The 22461-nt window shown below is 43.6% G+C and overlaps 1 protein-coding gene across 1 annotated transcript in view; it reads left to right on the top strand.

Moving 5' to 3' along the window:
* The window catches only part of PSD2 (pleckstrin and Sec7 domain containing 2), a 53147-nt gene that overhangs the window by 19543 nt on the left and 11143 nt on the right, over positions 1-22461 (top strand). Inside the window, exons 4-11 of the mRNA XM_081872671.1 lie at positions 1645-1839; positions 5128-5208; positions 8411-8523; positions 9199-9257; positions 13045-13134; positions 14063-14106; positions 21001-21191; positions 22184-22254. Of these exons, the coding sequence (XP_081728797.1) occupies positions 1645-1839; positions 5128-5208; positions 8411-8523; positions 9199-9257; positions 13045-13134; positions 14063-14106; positions 21001-21191; positions 22184-22254 (844 nt within the window). The remainder of the gene's footprint in view (positions 1-1644; positions 1840-5127; positions 5209-8410; positions 8524-9198; positions 9258-13044; positions 13135-14062; positions 14107-21000; positions 21192-22183; positions 22255-22461) is intronic.

Genomic DNA, 22461 nt, shown 5'->3' with positions numbered 1-22461 from the left:
GGCAGCAAAAGTGTTAACTACAAACATTTGTAACAACAGTTTGATTCCACTGAATAAAATAAAATAAATAAAATATGGAATATAAAATAAATTATATAAAATAGATAAAATATGGAATATTACAGTTCTATATGAGCTTATGAATTTATATAATGTAATCAACATTACACAAGGAAAGAGAATTCTGGATACGTCTTAAAAGGAAAGGTGTAGTTTTATTGCTACTGCAATAAGAGATATTTTTTAAATATAAGTTGTTATGGGATTTCATGTTAACTGCATTTTCTATTTCAAATGTTAATTAAAACTGTTAGTTTTCAGTAAACGACCATAAAGAGGCTACATCTTTATCTTATAGTAAAGTTAGATTGAAGTTGTTTAAGATAGGTACATTTTTTTCTTTTTTCATTTGCAAAATGGCATATATCGTAAAGGCGCTATAAGGCCAGTGCACAGTCCCAAGGCAGAAACCAGGTTAAATCCCAGATGTATGGAATAAATAAGATGAACGGAAAGGAGGACATATCTAAAAATGTGTCAAGTTCAGAGCACAGATTTCTAATCATAACAGCCTAAAAGGGCCTTCAACATTCAGCTCTAAAGGCTGCTTCTCAACATTGTCACACTAGAATCTGTGCTCAGGTAGACAAGTGCAACATGTTTTGAGACAGTTGTGTTTCTGCTCTGCATGGAAGCGACAGCTCAGCCTGTTGCTGCTCATCTCTTTCCATGTATTTTAAGCGATCATTTGTAAAAAAATATACTTGAGCGTTCCATACTCATAGTGCGTATGTTCTGTACCTGAAGGCAACCTGTTATGAGGCCAAAGTAGTATGAATCCTAACATTTGTTAACTCTCGACAGCTGTCTTCATAATAAAACTATCCTATCAACTCATTAATCTGGAAGTCTTAATTGATTATCTTTGGCTTCTTGAGAGACCACAGAAACAATGGTTACATATCGTTTGAATTGTTTTGTACAGACTGAAGCTGTGCTCCTGATTTACCCCAAATCCTAGTATATTGTGAAGTGTGACCCCCATATTCCAAACATCCTATATGTGGAATGCTAAGGTCCTCGGCAGACATTTTAAGACAGGCGTAGGCAACCTAAGGCCCAGGGGCTGGATGCGGCCCATTCGCCTTCTCAATCCAGCCTGCGGACGGTCCAGGAATCAGCGTGTTTTTACATGAGTAGAATGTGTCTTTTTATTTAAAATGCATCTCTGGGTTATTTGTGGGGCATAGGAATTCGTTCACCCCCCCCCAAAAAAAATATAGTCTGGCCCACCACATGGTCTGAGGGACGGTGGACCGGCCCACGGCTGAATAAGGTTGCTGACCCATGTTTTAAGATAAGGCAGAAAAATCCTGTTTTGATGATCCGAACATATAACATGTAAGAAATGTAAGAAAAAATGCATTTAAACCAGTGTCTGCCAATGTGGCATCCGCTTGTGGGAATACTACTCTCATATCTATTTGAACAACTTATCAATGTAAATTTGGGGCAAAAATATAGTACTTTGTAAAAACAACATGGTTTAATTGGTAGGGGTATTGTTGTGCCCGATAGCTTCACTACCCTGTTAAGCCTTTGTTTATTTAGCTGTGTGTTGTTGTTGTTGTTTTGTCCTTGCAGTGATGCCAGCATAAAAGATGCCCTTTCTGACTCAGACTCTGATATGGGCAGCACAGAACAACTTGACCAGGGAAGCACAGACACCCTTGTCAATGGCTGCAAGGCGGACAATGCGGCTGCCAAGAGACTGGCCAAACGCTTGTATCACCTTGAAGGTTTCAAGCACTGTGACGTAGCCCGCCAGCTGGGAAAGAAGTAAGTGCCATCATCAAGAACCAGGATAAAACAAGTGCAGAGCCAAAGGGGGAAGGGGGCTTTCTTTTCATGAAAGGGGTGCCCCTCCTTTTACCGTAATTTGCCACAGAGTATGAAAACGTTTGCAAAGGTTTGGAAGTGAGAAGGAAGAGAGAACATGCCCCTGCTTTTGTAGCAATTGGAGCAACTCAGTTCCCTTACCCTGATCCAGCTGCACATAAAATGTGGATGGAGATGCTCATTGAAGGAAATGCAACATGGGTGAAAAAGATCCCCATTTCATCTGAATGTGCATCCTTACCCACCTTGTCCCAACTAGTCATGCCTACTAAATAGCCAATGCAGTGTGGCCAGAGTGGAAGAGGGACAGTATACTCAGAGCAGACCCACTGAAATTAATGGGCTTAACCGAGTCATGTTAAGAGAGCCAGTGTGGTGGGATGGTGAGAGTATTGGACGAGGATCTTGAATCTGCCCTCAACCATGAAGTGCAGTAGGTGATCTTGGGCCAGCCACCACCTCCTATCCTAACCTCCCTCACAGGGCTGTTGTGAGGATGCAATGGGGAGGAGAAGAAGCATGTAAACCACCTTGAGATCCTTGGAAGATGAAGGCAGTATATACATGCAATAAATTAACTAAATAAATAAATGTTCATTAGTTTCAATAGACCTACTCTGTCGAAAAACACAGCCACCTCTGGTTGCAATGTGACATTGCCATGCTCTCTATGTGGTTTCTGAGTTGCTTTAGAAAAACTTTTTTTTTAAAAAAAAAAAATCACCTAAGCAGCCCCAGATTGGAGAAACAGTGGTTGAAAAAGGTATGGAGAAACTTTGTTGAATTTATAACATAAAAGGTTTCCCGCTAACATTTCTCCACCACCATTACTATCTAGACAATCTTCACAGTAAGTTTCCCCATATTCAGTTCCTCCATGGAAAGCTTCACCCCTTTGCATAGAGTTTAATTGTGTCAGGGCTCACTCAAGGCTTTATCTTGGAATCTTTTCCATTTGAGGTCTTAGCCCTGGGACACATGCATCGGCAGCTTTTCCCTGAGCACCAATAGAGTCAACTTCCACCAGCAGTAAACTATGGTCAGAGATTAGAGACAGAGTGTGTCTTTCAGGGCTTTGGGGGTGACTTCAAGGCTTGCTTCAAATCAGCACCGCTCCCTCCCTCTCTCTAATATTTCATTATGTGGGGAAACTGAGCCCATGTTCCTTGTTGTACTTCTGCTCTTAAGGCTTGCTGTATGGTAAATCTGAAAAGGGTCAATAGTTCTTGTCCCCATCCCACAATATTAGCATTCACATTTAAATATATTTTGCACTCAAATGTATGTCATGAAACTAAATGGGGCAGTTTCTCATCAGAACACTTATTTCTGAGAGAAGGGGCACATACTAATTTAAAGTCCCAAACAGCATGAAAATAGCTTTATTACAATGTCTCCCGAAGGGCACGTTGACCTCATTTGCTGAAAAAAGAGGAACCTGATTTTCGAAGTGACAGCTTTTCCTGACATTGTGTTCCTGCTTTCCATTTTTGTTTCTAGTTTAAAGACAGAAAGGAGAGAGATGATGGGGAAGAGGGCTAGGGAAGCATTCCCCAGAAACAAGCAAAGGATTGATGCTTAAAAAGGAATAGGCACATGCTAGAGATTTCAGTTCTACTAGGGCCAGTTCAAGTCTTCAAATATAAACTCCACCTTTCTATACAGCTCTTCATCTGAGGATCACAGGGTGGTTTACCATATAAAAATGCAAAAATACACAACAGAGCAACAGGCAAACCCAATAACCCCCACAGTTTAATAGATTGTTTAAAACCAGCAGTGTCTCTTGGGCCCAGACTTGGCAGCCCATACAGTTGGAGCAGAAGCAGTCTTCCCTGATGAGCAACCTGGCTGCTGATTCCTCCACCCGCTGAAGTTTCTGAACCAGCTTCAGAGGCAGTCCCACATATAACGTGTTGCAGTAATTTAATCTAGAGAGGCTACCAGAGCATGGACAACAGAAGTTAGGCTGTCCCTGTCCAGATAGGGGTGCAGCAAGGCCACCAGCTGGGGCTGATGGAAGGCAATCAGTGCCACGGAGACCACCTGAGGCTCAAGCAACAGCAAAGGATCCTGAAGGACCCCCAAGCTGCATTCCCACTCCTTCAGGTCTAGGCAACTGCCCACTGATAGTGCCATAGTCTTATTTGGATTCAGCTTCAGTTTGTTGGCTCTCTTCCAGTCCATTACCAAAGCAAGGCAACAGTCTAGCTCACCCACTGCCTCACCTGCAGATGTAAAGGAGAAGTATTATCACCAAGCCCAATACCCTGCAATGCAGGAATCTCATCTAAAGCATCCATGATAGATGGTCATCCAACCTCTGCTTAAAAACCTCCCAGGAAGGAGAGCCCTGTTCTTTTTGCTGTGAGACCTAACCATCTGAAAATTCATTTATTGCAACAAATCAGTGCCGGTAGATATGTGCAAAGAGCAATCTGGATGTGGCGGATTTCAACCTGCACCAGTGAGTGGCACCAGAAATGAGAACAAAATCTGGTAATTTACCCAAGCAAGCTTGTTGTGAGAGTTACCATTATATGACTGAAATTTCCCACTGCATTCCTGAAAATGCTAAAAATTATTGGTAAATGCCTACATTTATCAAATATCCAACATACGTACCTGTTAAGAGCCCACTTCTTCTCTCTTTTAGTGAAACATTCCAAAAATAAATGCAAAAAGTGTAAGCTGAACGAGGAAGCCTTCAAAGGCTAACAACATAAATCTTGGAGTGCAGCCTGTCATTGCAACAAAATATTCCATATTCTTGCTTACCACATCAGCTCTGGTTCTTTGGTCTGTATAAAGCCTTCATTGCTAGCAGTTCTCCTGGCTAGCTCCCAAGTCCTGACAGTTCATTTAATAACTGCTATTCACCGGTCACTGAGAATTCTAGTGTCTGCTTCATTAATGCAATAATGAAGCAAACATTAAAAGGGGGAAGGACGTCCAAGTCACACAATGAGTCAAAAATACATACATTCACATAGTGAACTTGAAGCATGGATATTTTTCAGTCCAGTGGGATGGCTTGGCTCTGCAGTTGAAAACCAATGGGACTGGAAAGAGCTCATATTTGGTTGGATCAATTTCACTACAGATGGAGGATGTGCTGGGGCAAGTATCTAATGTAGGAACATAAACCCATGTTCACTGGATTGTGGAATTAGATTCTCTGGTGAAGAGTATGCAGAAGTACACTGACTGTGGCCTCTTTAATTACAGTAATGAATTTAGCAAACTGGTAGCAGAAGAATATCTCCGTTTCTTTGACTTCACTGGACTGACCTTGGATAAAGCACTCAGGTGAGCTGCAAGGGCAGGGATCTCGAATGCGTGAGTTAGAGGCAAGGCCCCACACCACCCATTTCAGTTCCCATCATTTAATTTCAGACATCTCAGGAGTCTAACAAAAATCAAGCACTTTCAACTTGATTGCATGTCTCTTATGTCTGGATTCCTCTTTATTTACAAATACTGCCTTTAAATAGGTTAGTTTTATCAGCCGCATTTTGGGTCATCAGATAAAGGGCAGGTGACTGGGTGGCAGGCCGAGTGTCGCAATAACACAGCTTCATATTGTGATGCTTTCACTTCCCATCTGCAGGCAGGGTGCTTTGAGTTTTGTATGAAGGCTGGGAAGTGGGAAAGCGCTGTTGGATCAACAAAAGTCCCAGCGCTGGCTCATATGTTGCCTCAATGAAATAACGATCAAAGCTGAAGATTAGCATTGCCTTTTTTGTTACCTTTCTGTTCCCTTTGAAAATCCTTAGGGCTTTATGAAACATTATGAGCAAATATGTGTGATGATAGCCTGATAGCTCTTTCAAAAGAGAAGAGTCACTTAAGAGTGATTTCTCACGGAGGTTCCAAATGTATGTTTGCCAGTAGAGGGTAGTTCCAGCAGGAGAAGAGGGGTAGGAATACATTTCTCCATTGGAAAAAGCCTTTCACAAAGTAGCCCGCCTCCCATAAAAAGACATCTGGTTTCAGTATACATGATTCTCCACAACATTTAGTCAGATTCCATTTCAGACTTCTAGTCCTTTCATTTAGGACACCCAGCCTGTTTAGCCAGAGTACATTTCTTCTCAGTCTCTATTCCCATCTGTTTCTCTCTGCTGTGCATTCCACTTCTCCCTTCCTCATCCTGCCAGGTGCTGGGCTTGGTCCAAATGGTTACTTTCTGTATATTTGGATGTCATCTAATACAAGCATACATTTCCCCACTGAAATAGCAGGTCAGACGTTTCTATATCTGGGAGAGCATTTCCCTGCTTAGCTTCTAAATATTTTCAAAATTGCTGTGTTGAACTGCCAAATGAGACTGCCTGGAAGCTTCAGCTACACTCAGTACAACCCCACACCATCTGATGAATGAAAGCTACTGGGAGCACATCACGCCTGTACTATGATGTCTGCACTGGCTCCTTGTTCTTTTCCAGATACAATTCCAGAAGGTGGCTTTAAACTACATGGCTCTGAAGAGCTTAGCTCCAATGTACTTTGGAGACATCTCCACTTGCAGATCCCTTTACAACATCTGAGATTAGGAGCTTGTTTTTACACTTTGTGCAACAGATGAAGACAGCAAGAACATGAAGAGAGACTTTCTCTCACTAGAGAGTCACATTTGGGAGTAGAAACCCAAGTATCTTCCAGATGTCTTGTAAGACTTTTTGGGTCCTAGGAACAGACAAAGCTGCCTTTTACCAGGTTGATTGCCCATTTAGACCGTTCTCGTCCTGAGACCTGTGGGTATAGGGTGGTGTACAAATTTAATAAATAATAATAAAAATAGTAAAACTCTGAGCGCTTGTCCACACTTCTGCTTGTTCAGCACCTCCCCCATCCCCACCCAGAGAAACCCACACTTTCCAGCTGATTTGAGGCAAATGTCAATCAAGTTTTCCACAGATGGACGTTTGTTACAATTCAGTGGTAATAGAGGGTTTTCCTGGGGAAAGCAGTGGGGCAAACAGAAGACCGCTTGGACAGAAAGCACAGGACAAGTGGAAAACCTATTGGACCCGTGCTTTCTAGGTAAGGGATAAGCAAGGTGTGGGCGAGCACTGACTGGCCGCCATAGTTCTCCAAATCCTCAGCCTGTGGTCTTTCCCATTATGTGCAATCAGATCCTTTAAACTGTAGATGCAGATTGAACTGGGCCTTCAGCACACAAAGCATGTGCTGTGGCCCCTCCCTGGGTCTCAGGCTGGCAAAGACAGAAGGAATTCTAATTATATATTTATAACATAGAAACATTTCCCCCCTGTTTTGCTGGAAACTTCCTGCCTTTGGTGTCCACCTCAGCTCCTCAGGGTTGCACAGGCTATAAAACTAATTATTTAAGGTTACGAAGGCACACAAAATGGGAAGCAGTGAGAAGAGTTGTGCTAATTGTTATAAGTGGCATTCCAGGTTTAATCTGAGAAGTATCCATGACACTCACATAACCAGAGCCCACAGTCCTTCTGGATTGCAATAGAAATGTTTAGGCAGAGGCAGAGATGGACAGATGGGTCTGGGTCTGGTTCTTCTCAATTTCACATTTGCTCATTCATAAATTTATTCTATTTCTGGATTAATCTGCATTTTAAAAATAAAATCTGAATAACATTTTGTACTTAAATAATATTTTATTTATCAATGTACACATTTCTAAATGTATTTTATCTGTATTTAGCTGTATCAAAATATGAAGTTTTCCCCCTTTCACATGTTAGTCCAGGAGCTGTGAATCAAGTCAGATAGATTCATTCATTCATTCATTTACCTAACAAGATTTATATACTGTTTGATTGTAATAAAACCACCAGATAGTTTACAAAAAGAATAAAACTTTTAAGGCATGAATAAAGGACCACTAAAAACATTCAAAAGATAATTCAAATCACAGGAAAGCTAAAACAAGATCAACACATGTGAACTTTCCCCACGTCTGGGTAGTCAGACACAGTCCCTAGGTGGGGGCAAACCCCCTGTCGCACTGTGCCCCAAATCCCTCTTGTGCAGAGCTGCTCCCAGAGGTCACCATGGTTAATGACGCCGAAAGCCTCAGTCCTGTGCCTTTTTCCACCCCAAACCAGGTATGGTGTTGGCATGCTCAGCTACGTGGAGATTTAACATTTATAATGAATAGTATAATAATAATAAATACAATGGTACCTCGGGTTAAGTATTTAATTCGTTCTGGAGGTCTGTTCTTAACCTGAAACTATTCTTAACCTGAAGCACCACTTTAGCTAATGGGGCTCCTGCTGCTGCCGTGCCGCTGCCTCGCAATTTCTGTTCTCATCCTGAAGCAAAGTTCTTAACCTGAGGTACTATTTCTGGGTTAGCGGAATCTGTAACCTGAAGCGTCTGTAACCTGAGGTACCACTGTAGTAAACTGTGACTTTAGAAGTCCCAGAGCCACATCCATTTTAGGTATCTCACGGCCTATGATCAGCAACTTTTGGTCTCCTTTCGATTTATTTGCTAACTTTCTTACCTTATCCATGTCTAGAACATTCCTAAAAGCCTTCCCCTTGATGGGAGAGACACAGGAACGGGAACGTGTCCTCATCCATTTCTCACACCGATATTGCCAATGCAATCCAGAAGAGAGCACATCAGAAGGTAACACCACCTTATGGTTCAGAACTGGGCCTTTTTGCCCCACATAGCACCTTGCCATAACTAGCTTTTTGAGAGGCTTGCCAGTGAAATCTCCCTTAAAAGTTAACAGAAAACATGCAGAGTTGGGCAGAATGAGCTGAAGGGCTCCCAAAAACAGAATAACTGGCTTCCCACATTTTGAAATAATGCAGTGCATTAAATGCACGTTACTATCTAAAGAGGAGTCGCCCCTCCATCAATAAGAGCCTAAAATTATCTAACTGCACCACAGGAGAATATTAATACTGGACTGGCCTATTTAGGATCTTTGTACATATTCCTGAGAGCAGCACTTTGAACCCTTGAAATGAGCTTTATAATGGTAAATTTTGCTTTTTAAGCAAACTGAAAGGAAAGACTAGATGGTTTCCTGGAATAATGCCACCTGCTTAATAACCGCATTTGGTTCAAATAGCTAAATAGTTATTAGGATGAAAAGTAAGTGGGAGTGAGCCTGTTGCGGAAGTAGAACAATATCATAATTTGGAGCCAAATGAAGCTGACCTTCTCAAATTTTGTTCTTGGCTTTTTGAATGTTCCCCTGCCTTGTGAGGGCAAGGACCACAATATGCTGAATATATCTAGTTGTTAGTGCAATTTAGAAACAGGCCAAATTACTGTACTTGCATCTTCCAGATGGAATCCACACACTCACTTGTGCCCTGATGCTGCTCAACACAGATCTGCATGGCCATGTAAGTATTTTCAGAAGAAGACTTTCCTTATTGAGCTCTTGCTCTCCAGGTAGATTTGTTGCTATCTGGAAAATGCCTTTGAAAACTGATGTCATGGCAGTAGTAGACAATTTCAGGGAAGGGCATTCAATTCCGTGCTCTATATGCAAAAATGCTGCCTACAGCAACATACCCCTCAACTGTCCCACATCCCAGAATTACAGAAGCCATCCCTGCTTCTGACTGGATCCTGACAAGAGTGTGGACCCAAAAGACAATCATCCCGATTTTCCTCTGCGATATGTTGGAGAGTATGTAGCAATGGAAGCCTCAAGCTTCAAGTCTCATCCATCTGGGATTGTGTAGGGCAAACTAAGATAAGCGTGTATAAGAGTATATTTTCAGAATAAATTGAGGTATATGATGAAGAATCCTATTAGATTCCTTCAAAAATGTCACTTTCCTGTCAGGTCTAGTCTGGATTAACCTTCAATTGTTCACCTATTACTCAGTCCATGGCTGATCTCAGGTGCTGCTCCAAGACTGCCTAGGATCTGTGTAAAAGAGAGATACAAGTAATTTGATCGCAAGCCTATTGGAGGCGTCACCAACCCGAGACCTCATACAGCACTATCATGATGTTAAATAGCATGAGAGGCAACTTGCTACATTCGCATCCGACCCTTCCTTCCAAAGGAGCCAGGATAGACCCTTGTTGCATTCCACATGCCAGTATTGGTGTGTGGGTGTCATGAGGCCCATGGAATATAAGTGCTGAACAAAAATGCTTACATGACTGGAAGAATTAGTTCTTTCTTAAAATTCAAATGAGTGAAGTGGCTAATAATATACTAGGCAAAGGCACATACCCAAGAAGTATTTATGTTTGTGATTTGCTTAATTAGATAAATGTGCACCCAGCTGCTTTCTTCTGATTGCTGCATTGCTGATTGCTTAGAAAATAACACTGCAACTTACATTGATTCGGACAGTAGTGCTCATTCTTTTAGATTGAAGGGCTCTAGCTCCATGGTAGACCACAAGCTTTGTTTGTCCAAGGTACAATCCCTAACAACTACTGAGAAAGACACTTGTCTGCAGCTGTGAAAAGGAGCTGCCAGTCAGCATAGTGAGGTACGCCCGTTAAGCATGTTTAAAGTTATAAAGGTAAAGGTAAAGGACCCTTGACAGTTACGTACACTCGCAGACGACTCTGGGGTTGCGGCACTCATCTCGCTTTACAGGCCGTGGGAGCCGGCGTTTGTCCACAGGCAGTTTTTCTGGGTCATGTGCGCAACGCTTCTGGTGCAACGGAAACCCGAAACCAGAGTAGCGCATGGAAACGCTGTTTACCTTCCCGCCGGAGTGGTACCTCTTTATCTACTTGCACTTTGACATGCTTTCAAACTGCTAGGTTGGCTGGAGCTGGGACCAAGCAACGGCTGCTCACCCCATTGTGGGGATTCGAACCACCAACCTTCTGATCGGCAAGCCCAAGAGGCTCTGTGGTTTAGACCACAGTGCCACCCGCGTCCCCTTATTTAAAGTTAAGCACATTTAAAGGGAACATTTACACTGTTGTTTGACAAGACGAACAGGCTCCGGTTAACCCAAACCCAGTTGCATGCTTGTCTCTGTTTTCTGTCTCTAAGGCCCACTTTTTACAAGCAGCAGAGGCCTTTTGACACATCTTTCCATGAATACACTCACTGCATGGAGGAGAGTGAGGGGGGATTGTACCAAAGGAATGTATGAAAAGGACCTGGATGGCACGGGGAACTGATTTCTCCACTGTTCCACTTCAGAAGTGAGCAAGGGGCTCAAGTAACAACATGCAGTGGTGCCTCGCAAGACGAAATTAATCCGTTCCGCGAGTCTCTTCGTCTTGCGGTTTTTTCGTCTTGTGAAGCACGGCTATTAGCAGCTATTAGCGGCTTAGCGGCTATGAACGGCTTAGCGGCTTAGCGGCTTAGCGGCTATGAACGGCTTAGCGGCTTTAAGAAAAAGGAAACAAATTCGCAAGAACTCGCAAGACGTTTCGTCTTGCTTAGCAAGCCCATAAGGAAATTCGTCTTGCGGAACGACTCAAAAAACGGAAAACTCTTTCGTCTTGCGCATTTTTCATCTTGCGAGGCATTCGTCTTGCGAGGTACCACTGTGCTTCCCCGCGCAACAATTTACCTGCAAATAGAAATGTCATGGAAAGCTGCTTCTTGGAACTTTCTTCCCTCTGACATGCCTGTTTCCTGTGTGCAGATTTTATTTTCTGTCTGTGGAGGAACATTCAGTCATGTAAATCTGCAACTCCAGTCAGAACTAAAATGGTTTAGTAGCCAAAGAGGTTTACCTGCTGCTTGTGAGAACCAGGCCTAAGTTACCACTGAGAAAGGAGGAGGAGAATTGGGCAGGAAATTAAATTTCAAAGTCCCAAATTTTTCTGTAGGTGAAATGGTGTGGTAAATACAGCAAGCTCAGTGAGGATAAGTATTTGGAAGGCATCTCAGAGCTGCAAACTCTCAATGGCTATGGTGACATTAATTTCTTCTTTCCTCTCTCCTCCTTTCTCTTTCTCTTCTGCTCCGGGATCCTCTTATTTTTGCTCTTTAACCCTTTCTCAGGTGGTAAGTGCAGTCGTTACAATTTGCACTACATTTCTGTACATTTTGGGCACATGGAATTGTAAAATATATGCGTTAATAAGGAAAGCAACACCTACCAAAGAAAATGTGTGTAACATGCATGTCTTCCCAACTTTGTTAAGAAATAAATTGACTTCCTCTCATGATTGTTCGGAGAAACAATCCACGAGCACTAGTTTGCACATAAACCCAAGTCAGTCTTTCCTTTCCCCCCTTCCAGCTTGGAAAGGGAGGAGCCGGGTGGGCGCAATGGGAGCGACATGCAGCATCATGCCCTCTCTTTCACAGCAGACCATAGTTTGGCTTAATGTGATGTGCAAACTGGGTCTCCAGGTCTCATGATTGTTCCCATGCCACTCTCAGCAACATCCACTTCTTTGAATCCATTGATTAGGAAGTATTGCATTTTAATAGGCTAATTTTTCATAACAATGCCCCTGCCCTAGCAAGAGGTGTGATATTAGTATTGTAGATAAATCGCACAACCTTGCTCAACCAAAAAGCTATGGGACCAGGGACTGTGCAGGAGCAGCCATTGTGTCAGATGTGGCAAGGAGAGGGGAATCTGGCTTTGACAATCATTCTGCTCTGAGCAGCATAATTCAGAACTGATAGGTTGAACCTGCACAAGGCATCCTTTGACTCAGTGTATGTATGTGTGTATATATATATATATATATATATATATATATATATATATATATATATATTCTGTTTTTCTTATCAGGTGCCCCACAGTGCAACTCCAGTGTCACACATTAACACACACATTTCAAACAGGTTTCCTGCAAAGAAAAAGCCAGTGAGATGACAATGGGGAAACAATTCCCCAGTTTCTCCCCCCCCCTTGCAAAAAAAGGGGGGGAGGAGCCCTGCAGCAAGACTGGCGACCTTAGCCCAGCCTGGGTGTCCGCAGCAGAGTGCCTTATTCATTTCATTTCATTTCACATTCATAGGCAAACACTGATAACCTGGTTCAGTCAAAGCCTGGCAGTTTATGCAAAGAAAACATTCCACTTTCTTTCTTTGGCACTGCTCTACTCTGGGCTACAAAGAAAGAGTACATTTGACATATGTTTACTTCATTTATCTCCATATGTATATATATATATTGCCTGTAGCATTAAAAACTTACGGGGAAAATAAGTATCTGTTCTTCTGCATTGCAGAATATTGGGAAAAAGATGTCCTGCCAACAGTTTACAGCAAATCTGGACAGGCTGAATGATGGGAAGGATTTTGCAAAGGATCTGTTGAAGGTAATCCTATATCTAGTAAAGGAAAGTGGGGGAGAAATGGGGTGTAGTGTTATTGCAGGAAATTCCAAGTGTCTGTGGCTGAAGTTCCATTATGCTAAGGTGCCGAACATGCATGCAATAAGAATGAATTTTGGGGGGGACGGACCCTAGCCTCTGCTCCACTATCTATGCTGTGATTATTTTCACTTTCATTCTTAGAGATGCTCTTCTATATGTCATGATCAGAAAATAAATACATGTGGTTCCACCTCCTTGAGGCTGCCCCACTTCAGATTGCAGCTGTGGGATGGCACAATTGAATGTCAAAATTCTCTGCCTTTGGAAAGCTAACATGAAAGGGGGAAAGATTAAAGCCCAGGCTTCTGCGTCTGATGCACTAATCGTCTTCAAAGATGAAGCGTTGCTTATATGAGAGAATTTGAACAGGCAGTTCCCTGGCCCTTCCAGATATTGTTGCACTCCAAATCCCACCATCCCTGACCACTAGCCATGCTGGCTGAGGCAGACAGGGCGGCAGGTAGCCCCAAAGCAGATGTAGCCCTAGGGCTGTGATAGGTTCCCTAGTTCTGTGATGGGTCCTGTTTGCAGGAGTCTGGCTGGCCAGTGTGGGAAGAGGATTCTGGACTAGCTGGGCCTTTGGTCTAATCCAGCAACACTCTCCTTATGCTATTACTTACAAGTTTTGCAAATGCCTCCAGGTGTGACCAAGCCAAGAAGAAACAACAACTATTCCTTTATTGTTCAAATAATTTAATTAAAAATTAAGATGGAGAAGCTCGTTTCCTATGATCAGTCAGGGATAGAATATAGCTATGATGACATTTCACCATTATAGGCAGATTTAATAGTGGTTGATATGGGCACCGTCCACAGATGGGAATCATTTTATGAGAACCAACTAAGAGCTGACTTTGTGTTCTTGTTGCAGGCACTGTATAACTCAATAAAAAATGAAAAGCTAGAATGGGCTATGTAAGTATGTTTTTAAGTGTTTTATAATATGACTTTGTAAAAAGGATTAATGTATCTTAGAATTTGTCCAAGACAGAAAACAGTTTCAGTAATCGACATCTTGAATGGTATCAGGTAGACAGTAGAAGAGGTTGTCAGAGGCACCGCCATCTCCAGGGAATGCTTACTAGAGCAAAGAGCTCATCTTTGGAGCAGCTTCCTTTGCTCTCTGCTGAATGGGAAGGTCAGGGGGGTTCAAAGAGGCAGGCAACTTTGGCAGGGGAGCTGGATCAGTGGGTTGAATCCAATTTCCCTACAGCACGACACCCTTGACTAAGGTTACCAGATTTTTTCAAAGGGACACTTTCTTTTTAAAGAGAGGGAAAAAAGTTACAGTCATACCTCAGGTTAAAGACGCTTCAGGTTGAGCATTTTCAGGTTGCGTTCCGCAGCGACCCAGAAGTAATGGAATGGGTTACTTCCGGGTTTCGCTACTCGTGCATGCGCAGACGCTCAAAATGACGTCATGCGCATGCACAGAAGCAGCGGATTAGGACACACAGACGTGGGTTGCCTTCTGCTCAGGATGCGAACGGGGCTCCGGAACGGATCCCGTTCACATCCAGAGGTATCACTGTATTTTTTAAAAAGTTTTTTTTAAAAAAAAGAAATTAAGAATATCCTCTCTTCTGTGGTCTCCTCTGTCGCTTGGCCTTAATCTGGGCCCCAGGCTGCTCTCTTGGAGCGCTAGCCGCCGTGGAGAAGGCTTGGATTGGACCTGGGCTCAGCCATGTGTCCTTGCCCTCCTGGTGCTCTCCTACCTCTCCTCTTCAGTAGTGGTGGTAGCGGCTTAGCAAGGTTGGGCCCCCCCTCTTTTTTCTCCTTCCTCCTTCTCCCTCTTCCTACTCCTCTCCTCCTTCTCCCTGCATCAGCTCCGGGGTTTTCCTGGCCCCAGAGCACCGCCTGGCAGTTGACAGGGTGGCTGGGTGCTCTTGTGCCTGGCTCAATTTGGGTCATGGGGCGGGGGTCAGTGGTTCCCTCAGTTTGCGCGCTGCTGTCCCAGTTCCCCCTCGGCAGTGGCAGTCTCAGCAGCCCGGAGCCAGCCTGGTAGCGCAGTTGGTTCTGGCTGGCTTCAGGAGCTGCTCACTGCCATGGCGCCTGCAATTTTGCCTCGCTGGAAGTCCCCATATGATGTGTCTTGTGCCATTGAACCAATCATGCAACATTCATTCCCTACTAATAAATCTACAATACTTAAAATATAAATCCGGGGACATGAAATGAAATCCGGGGACATTCCGGGGACGGATTTTGTCCGGGGACAGATTTGTAAATCCAGGGACTGTCCCTGGGAAAGGGGACATCTGGTAACCATGCCCTTGACTATTTGTAACACGAGGAGCTTCAGGGCAAAGAGGAAGTCGGCTAAATTGGAGTCCCTTCTGTGAGTGGAAGGAGCCTTTCCATTTGCAGAACTGACATCCTGGATCCAGCCCCTTGTATTTTGGGCCACAGAAATCCACCCCACATGTTGGCTGTTAGCACAATGCAGATGCAAGGAGCTGTACATTTTTTAAATTAACTCACATACAATATCATTTTAACCTGCTCTGATCTGCTATTATATTTAGCTGCTTATTGCTTCATTTGTTGACACTTTTAATGATTTCGTGTCCCCTTGGTCTTTCTGCAATGGGTTGCTGCTTGCTCTATACCAGCTGTTTTGGGTTCTGCATCCTCTTTACATCTCCCCACTAAAATCAGTTCACATTGTATTGTGCAGAAATTAAAGGGAGCATCTGAAGAAGCAGCTCATCTTATTTCTGAAACATTGCAGTGGAAGCCTAGCCATCACTTGCACAAGGGTAGCCAATGTGACACCCTTCAGAGGTTGTGTACTACAACTCCCATGATCCCTGACCATTGACCATGCTGACTGGGGAGATTAGAGTCCAAAATATTTGAAGGGCACCATGTTAGCACTCCTGCACTAGCAGAACTGAGTTGTGGTTTTTCGGGGGGGGGGGTTGCTAGCAATTTCCTCCCAGCACTCCTATTGACCTTTTCAGCTATGTTTTCAATGACAGTATCTCCAAGGACCCTCCAAAGTGTCCTGCAGAGAGTCTATACTATGGGTACCATCATCTTCGATCACATGTAACTCTGTACTGAATGCAGAGTCACAGGCCCACAAGCACTTAAGATGGTGGCTTCCATCGTGTGAGCATTCTAGGGAACAACGTGAATCTCCCTCCGGTTGTCCTTCTGCTATGGCAGCTGCTCTTGATGCAGTGCTGCAAAGGCAAGCAGTGGTTTTTTCCTGTATGCAAACTGCTGATCCCTCCAGGACAGCATCCTTTATCAGCACTCTTCTGGAGGTCATTGCTGAGGACAAAAGTCAAATGGAGTATTTGGGAAACGTTTGCACAAAACTAATAGAAAAACTTCTTTTGAGTAATCCGAGTGCAATTTACTTAATCATTCTCCCTCAACCAAAATGAGTATTTCAAACAAAAATAAAATTTCCTGACTATTCAATTCACATTCTCTGTTTGATTAGATTTAAATGCAAGGGTGAATTAATAGAGTCTGGCATGTAGAATGTATTTTTAAAATCTTAAAAGCCCATTTAAGAGCTGGATTTCCCCCTCCTGTCCAGCAGTGCAATATATGGGATTGCACCTTCTCTGCCTCAGAATCATTTCTCTGCTGTGAGAGGATTTGCTTCACAGGCTGGCTATAACTGCCCCCCCCCCCATGGCACTATCACCACTTGAACCCCATTCTGTAGATGTACTGCAAAAATCAGGCAAATGTTTGGGAGAGAAGACTTGCTGCAGGAATTTCAGCTTTGCATGCTGGGAACAAAAAGCAGGAGATGGGGGTTATTGTTTATGTTTGAGATGGGGTAGGGTGGGGGGCAGGGAAAGGGGAGCAAATAATGAACAACATGTTGAAGAAATGCAGGTTGTTGGAACAATCTTGCTTGGTCACTATCCCACCCCCACCCCCCACCCCTGCCCCCTCATTTTAAAGGACTGCTTGAGTACAGTTGTGGAGAAGGATACTGTAAAGTGTTTTTTATTTCCTTCTGGAAGTGCCAAATATCGTGAAGATATGGCACTCACATTGTTTTGGAGGGGGAAGCACCGCATATCATATTGAGTTAGATTACAGTCATTATCTAATCGGCTGGTTGTAACAGCCACTCAAACGGCAGCAGGGACATTTGCCATAGGAAGAAAATGGGTCAATCAGCAATCTGACTAGGAAAAAAGTCATCTATATATAGCCTTAGTATTACATCACAGGGATTTGTGTGCGGCTTTTACATAATGATCTTTTAAGGCAAAATCAAGTTCTAGTTGTTTTAATAGCATCAAAAGCAGGCCTGCACAATTTAGGACTAGGGTTGCCAACTCTTAAAATGAAACTATTCTGACAGATTTGTGGGGCCAGCAGTTGAGGGAATTTAGCACAACAACATCAGCTGACAGGGTGCATGGCTTTGCTCCTTGGTTTTAATGAGGCTGTCCCAAATTTCCGAACAAACTGGGCCACACCCCAACCCAATGGCCAGCATCCGTATTTCTGACCCATCAAACGAACAGCCATCCACCAGCCAGGTATGGCAGCCCACCAGGAGTTTAATAAACACATTATTGCCTGCGACTGTAAAATGGGGTATATGATCATTCTCCTTGCCAGCCTAATAGATGGCTCGGTAGGCCACAACAATTTGTACAGGTTGCGTCTAAAAAAAGCTTAAATTTGCTTGTTGCCTGGTTTTCTGAGGAAATACATGCCCAGCTAATGACATTTTTCAGGAAGGTTTTGCAGATGTGTAGTTTCAAGTATTCAGAGCACTAGAGAAAGGTGTTGTGGTTTTTTGGTGGGATCGTCAAAATATAGTCTTTTGCTAAAGTCAGTTTTACTTCAGAGAGAGAGAGAGAGAGAGAGTGGCACTATACAGTACATCTCACTGAAACATTAATTTAAAAGATCCACTGGAGGGAGCTAGCTGTCTATCTCCATTTGGCTGCGTGTAAAACATTAGCATTTGGGGGAAGTGTTATATAAGTGAGTTCAAAGAAAGTGCATCTGAGCATCTGGTTAAATAAATAAATGCATGCAGGAAGGAAGGAAGGAGGAGGAGAAACACCATTCAAAAATACTCAAGGCAGGTGACGAACTCATTAGCCTTGAAAGACAGGTATATGATTTCCAGAACTGACACCCTTTGGTGTAAACTGATGATAAAATAGGACACTATCTAGGACATTTCAACATCTAAGCAGAGAGATTTCCCAGCAGATGGTAGCGCTACCTCCATGCTCTGGTTATCTCTCTGCTGTCAGATATGCTTTCCTGCCAGATAGTACACAATATGTGCATTAGCCATAAGATATACTTCTGTTGCAGCTCTTTCTCTTGAGGAGGCTGCTGCTGTTCGTCTCAGCAGCAGCTAAGGAGCACAAACATGGCAGAGGCCAGCAAACCCTCCTCCACACAACCTTACTGTTCCTGAATCTTTGTAGAACTATAGTGTGAATGCACTTCCCACTTCTCCAAGTGATAAAAAGTTGCAGAGAGGAATTGAGTCAGACTGAGCACTACATTTTATAAATAGAGATGTGCAAGCCCCCTCCAACTTACCTTGAAAATTAATTGGGATTTTCCAAAATCTTTCCTGTTTGCTTTATAATCCTTGTTAGATTTCTGTTTCGTTTTTAGTTTTGGATAGAAACACTCAAAATTACTCTCCCTTTCCCACCAGTCCCTCTGTCCCAAGGGCAAAAACCCCCTCCCTTTCAGGGTAGGGGTGGGGGAGGATTAAATAATAATAATAATAATAATAATAATAATAATAATAATAATAATAATGTTTTACAAAGCATTTCTTTATCTGACAAGACACCTGAAATGAGCTCTGATTGTTTTGCTCATCCTTTTAATTGAAACCCAAGTGAAACCCATGTTTGTCTAAAGAGAACCTGCACCTGCAGATCAAAGACACAGTCTAAGTATTTAGTAATCTTTTGATGGCTAAATATTATTATTATTATTATTATTACTACTACTACTACTACTACACTTTGGTCTCCCTAGTGATTCCTGTCACATCGGCTCAACAAGAAAGGTGAAAATTGATAGAAAACACAGTTTCACTGAGAGATAGCTACCCTGAATACAACCCCCTGGTCATGTCCACACTGACATGGTGAGGGCTTACCAAAGGCTGCTTTCTGAGGTTGTGCCCAGAAAAGCAAAGCCATTGTTGGGGAGCAAAACCCCACCACCATGGGGCAGACTCTTGCCTCAAGGGACCCATGGAGATGGTTGGCTTTTGCCCCCTAGCAGTACTTTTTCTGGAGGGACACGGGTGGCGCTGTGGGTTAAACCACTGAGCCTAGGGCTTGCCGATCAGAAGGTTGGCGCTTCGAATCCCCGTGACGGGGTGAGTTCCCGTTGCTTGGTCCCTACTCCTGCCAACCTAGCAGTTCGAAAGCACATCAAAGTGCAAGTAGATAAATAGGTACCGCTCTGGCAGGAAGGTAAACGGCGTTTCCATGCGCTGCTCTGGTTTGCCAGAAGTGGCTTAGTCATGCTAGCCGCATGACCCGGAAGCTGTCTGCGGACAAACGCCGGCTCCCTCGGCCTATAGAGCAAGATGAGCACCACAACACCAGAGTCGGTCACAACTGGACCTAATGGTGAGGGGTCCCTTTAACTTTACTAATACTTTTTCTGGGTGTAGTTTTGGATTGCAGCTGATGTGCAAACAGATGGAGAACATTTGTCCTGTCTCCTAAGAGTCAGGAGTCATTTCCCAAGTTGTTGTTGTTGTTGTTGTTGTTGTTGTTGTTAATTTCCTGCCCATCTTAGGGTGCCCCAGCCATTCTGGGCAGCTTCCAACAAATTGCAACAACAACTTATTTATACCCCGCCCATCTGGCTGGGTTTCCCCAGCCACTCTCGGAGACTCCCCACAGAATATTAAAGATACCGTATTGGCCCGAATATAAGACGCACCCACAAATAAGCCACACCTTTAAAATTCAAGGCTTATTTGCAGGTTCAGCCCCCTCCTGGCACTACCACCCTGAACAGGGTGCAGGGGGGTGGCTGGCGCTCGGTTCCGAGGACACTGCACGCCCGCCTCCCAACACTACTGCCTCCCGGCACTCCTGGCACTACCAGCCCAAGCCGGGGGAGGACTGGGAGTGGCGGGCAGGCTGTGCGCCATTGACCCGCACTCCCGGGCTGCTTTGCTGATGGCCTTCCCCCCTTCCCCCTTTACGGTGGCTTGGGGGAGGGTTGGAGATGCAGTTGGGACAGGCGCCATTGTCCCGCACCCCCGACGGCCCTTGTGGGCAGCTGTTTCAGCAGTGATACCGTAAGGTTGCAAATATAAGCCGCACTTTAACTTTTCACAATTGGAATTTTGGGGGGAAAGTGTGGCTTATATTCAGGCCAATACAGTACAATAAAACATCAAACATAAAAAAATTCTCCAAACGGGGAACAACAGTAACACACCACACTTCCCTCTCCACGGCTGCCTTCAGATGCCTTCTAAATGTCAGATAGTTGTTATTATTCCTTGACATCTGATTGGAGGGTGTTCCACAGGGTCCTCTGCCTGGTTCCCTGTAACCTCACTTCTCACAATGAGGGAACTGCCAGAAGGCCATTGGAGCTGGACCTCAGTGTCTGAATGGTGGGGGTAGAGATACTCCTTTAGACATAAGTGATGACTTCAGAGCAACAGCCATTAATGACAATAGAGACTTCTCCCCCCCTTCCAAACACACACTGCTTCCTGCCCACCCACCCACCCATTTTCAAAGGGAACCCCCCCCCCACCCCTCCGACTTAGTTTGCTTAACTTCTCTATTTCACTTTATTTCCCAGTGATGAAGATGAGCTCAGAAAGTCTTTGTCAGAACTAGTGGATGATAAATTTGGTGCCAGCACAAAGAAAATGGCAAGGATAGTTGATGGCAGCAATCCGTTCCTGGATGTCCCCCAGGCCCAGAATGCTGTAACCTACAAGCATGGCATCCTCACTCGGAAAACCCATGCGGACATGGATGGGAAGAGAAGTATGTATTGAAGGGGGTCCAGCGACAAGGGCAAGAGATGCGCAGTAGAGTGGCAGAGACGCTTGTTGAAATGGTTGTGCTCAAAGAGAGAGTCTGGCTTTTCACTGATGCATGCATGGGCTACAACAAGGAAGCATGGGATGCATCACCCTTCATATTTTCCAGGGTTGTTTTAGCTACTGGTGATAGCATGGGAGTCCCTTCTCCATGGCTTCTCCTTACACCACACTGGTAACTTTGGGATTTGTTTGTATGGTTCCTTGCAATGTAAATGCTGCTCTATCTGGATGAGACAATGCTTAGGTGGAAGCAATTACTGGAATTCCTCCCCGCCATTCCCACCAGTGTTCCTGGAGTAGCATGAGAAGAAGCCGTAGGAAAGTGACTCTCACACCATTGCTGGGTGTGAAATAAACACGTCCTTATGCACATAAACAGGCCACAAATGAACTAATGGGAAGACCTTTGCCAAGGCTGATGATGGCAGTTTTCCTTAAAATGCCTCATGTTTCTGCAGCGATTTGTGTGTGTGTGTGTGTGTGTTTTTAAAAATCATGATATTTCTTCAGCATTTTAGCATGGGTTTTTACTTTAACCAATGTATTTTTATGCAGTTTGACATTTTTGCAAGCAATTTCTCCTAATATAATGCATTTTTATGTTATTTACACTATGTTTGGTTTTATGCATACTTTGGCCTAATTTCCATTTTCCTAAACACTGGTGGTTGGAAGAACTGTACCACAAAAGTCAGTTCTCACGTTTTGGCTCTCACATTGTTTCAGAAAGTGCAAATATATTAAATTCAGTTTTAAATGTGAACTAGATTAAATTTCTCTCCCATTTCTATTGATAATCACTTCACTGTATTACCCCCCCTCACCCCATCATAATTGCAGTCTTTTGTGGATTAGTTCAAAAATTGTATTTCTGTGGATCTGCTGTGATGTCTCATATTAATGCTGTCATCAACAGAATTATATGTTTTTCAGCTCCCAGAGGAAGAAGAGGGTGGAAGAAGTTTTATGCTGTTCTTAAAGGAACCATCTTGTATTTGCAAAAGGTATGTTTAACACTCTGAGAGTTTTGTAAGATCCCACCAAGTTAACTCTCTACAAAGCGAGGATTTTCACTTAAAACAAACACCATAAATAATGAATTCAGCATATATTGGAGTAGACTGAGGGCCCCGTCTAGTCCAGCATCCTGTTTCGCAAGATTATGAGCCAGATACTTGTGACAATAAAGGGTGGGTAATCACAGGTGGGCT

This window comes from Podarcis erhardii (assembly GCF_964252035.2).
Source record: "Podarcis erhardii genome assembly, chromosome: 8".
Classification (NCBI taxonomy): Eukaryota; Metazoa; Chordata; class Lepidosauria; order Squamata; family Lacertidae; genus Podarcis; species Podarcis erhardii.
Note: the sequence above shows the minus strand (reverse complement) of the source record. Positions and strands in the feature narration are given on the sequence as shown.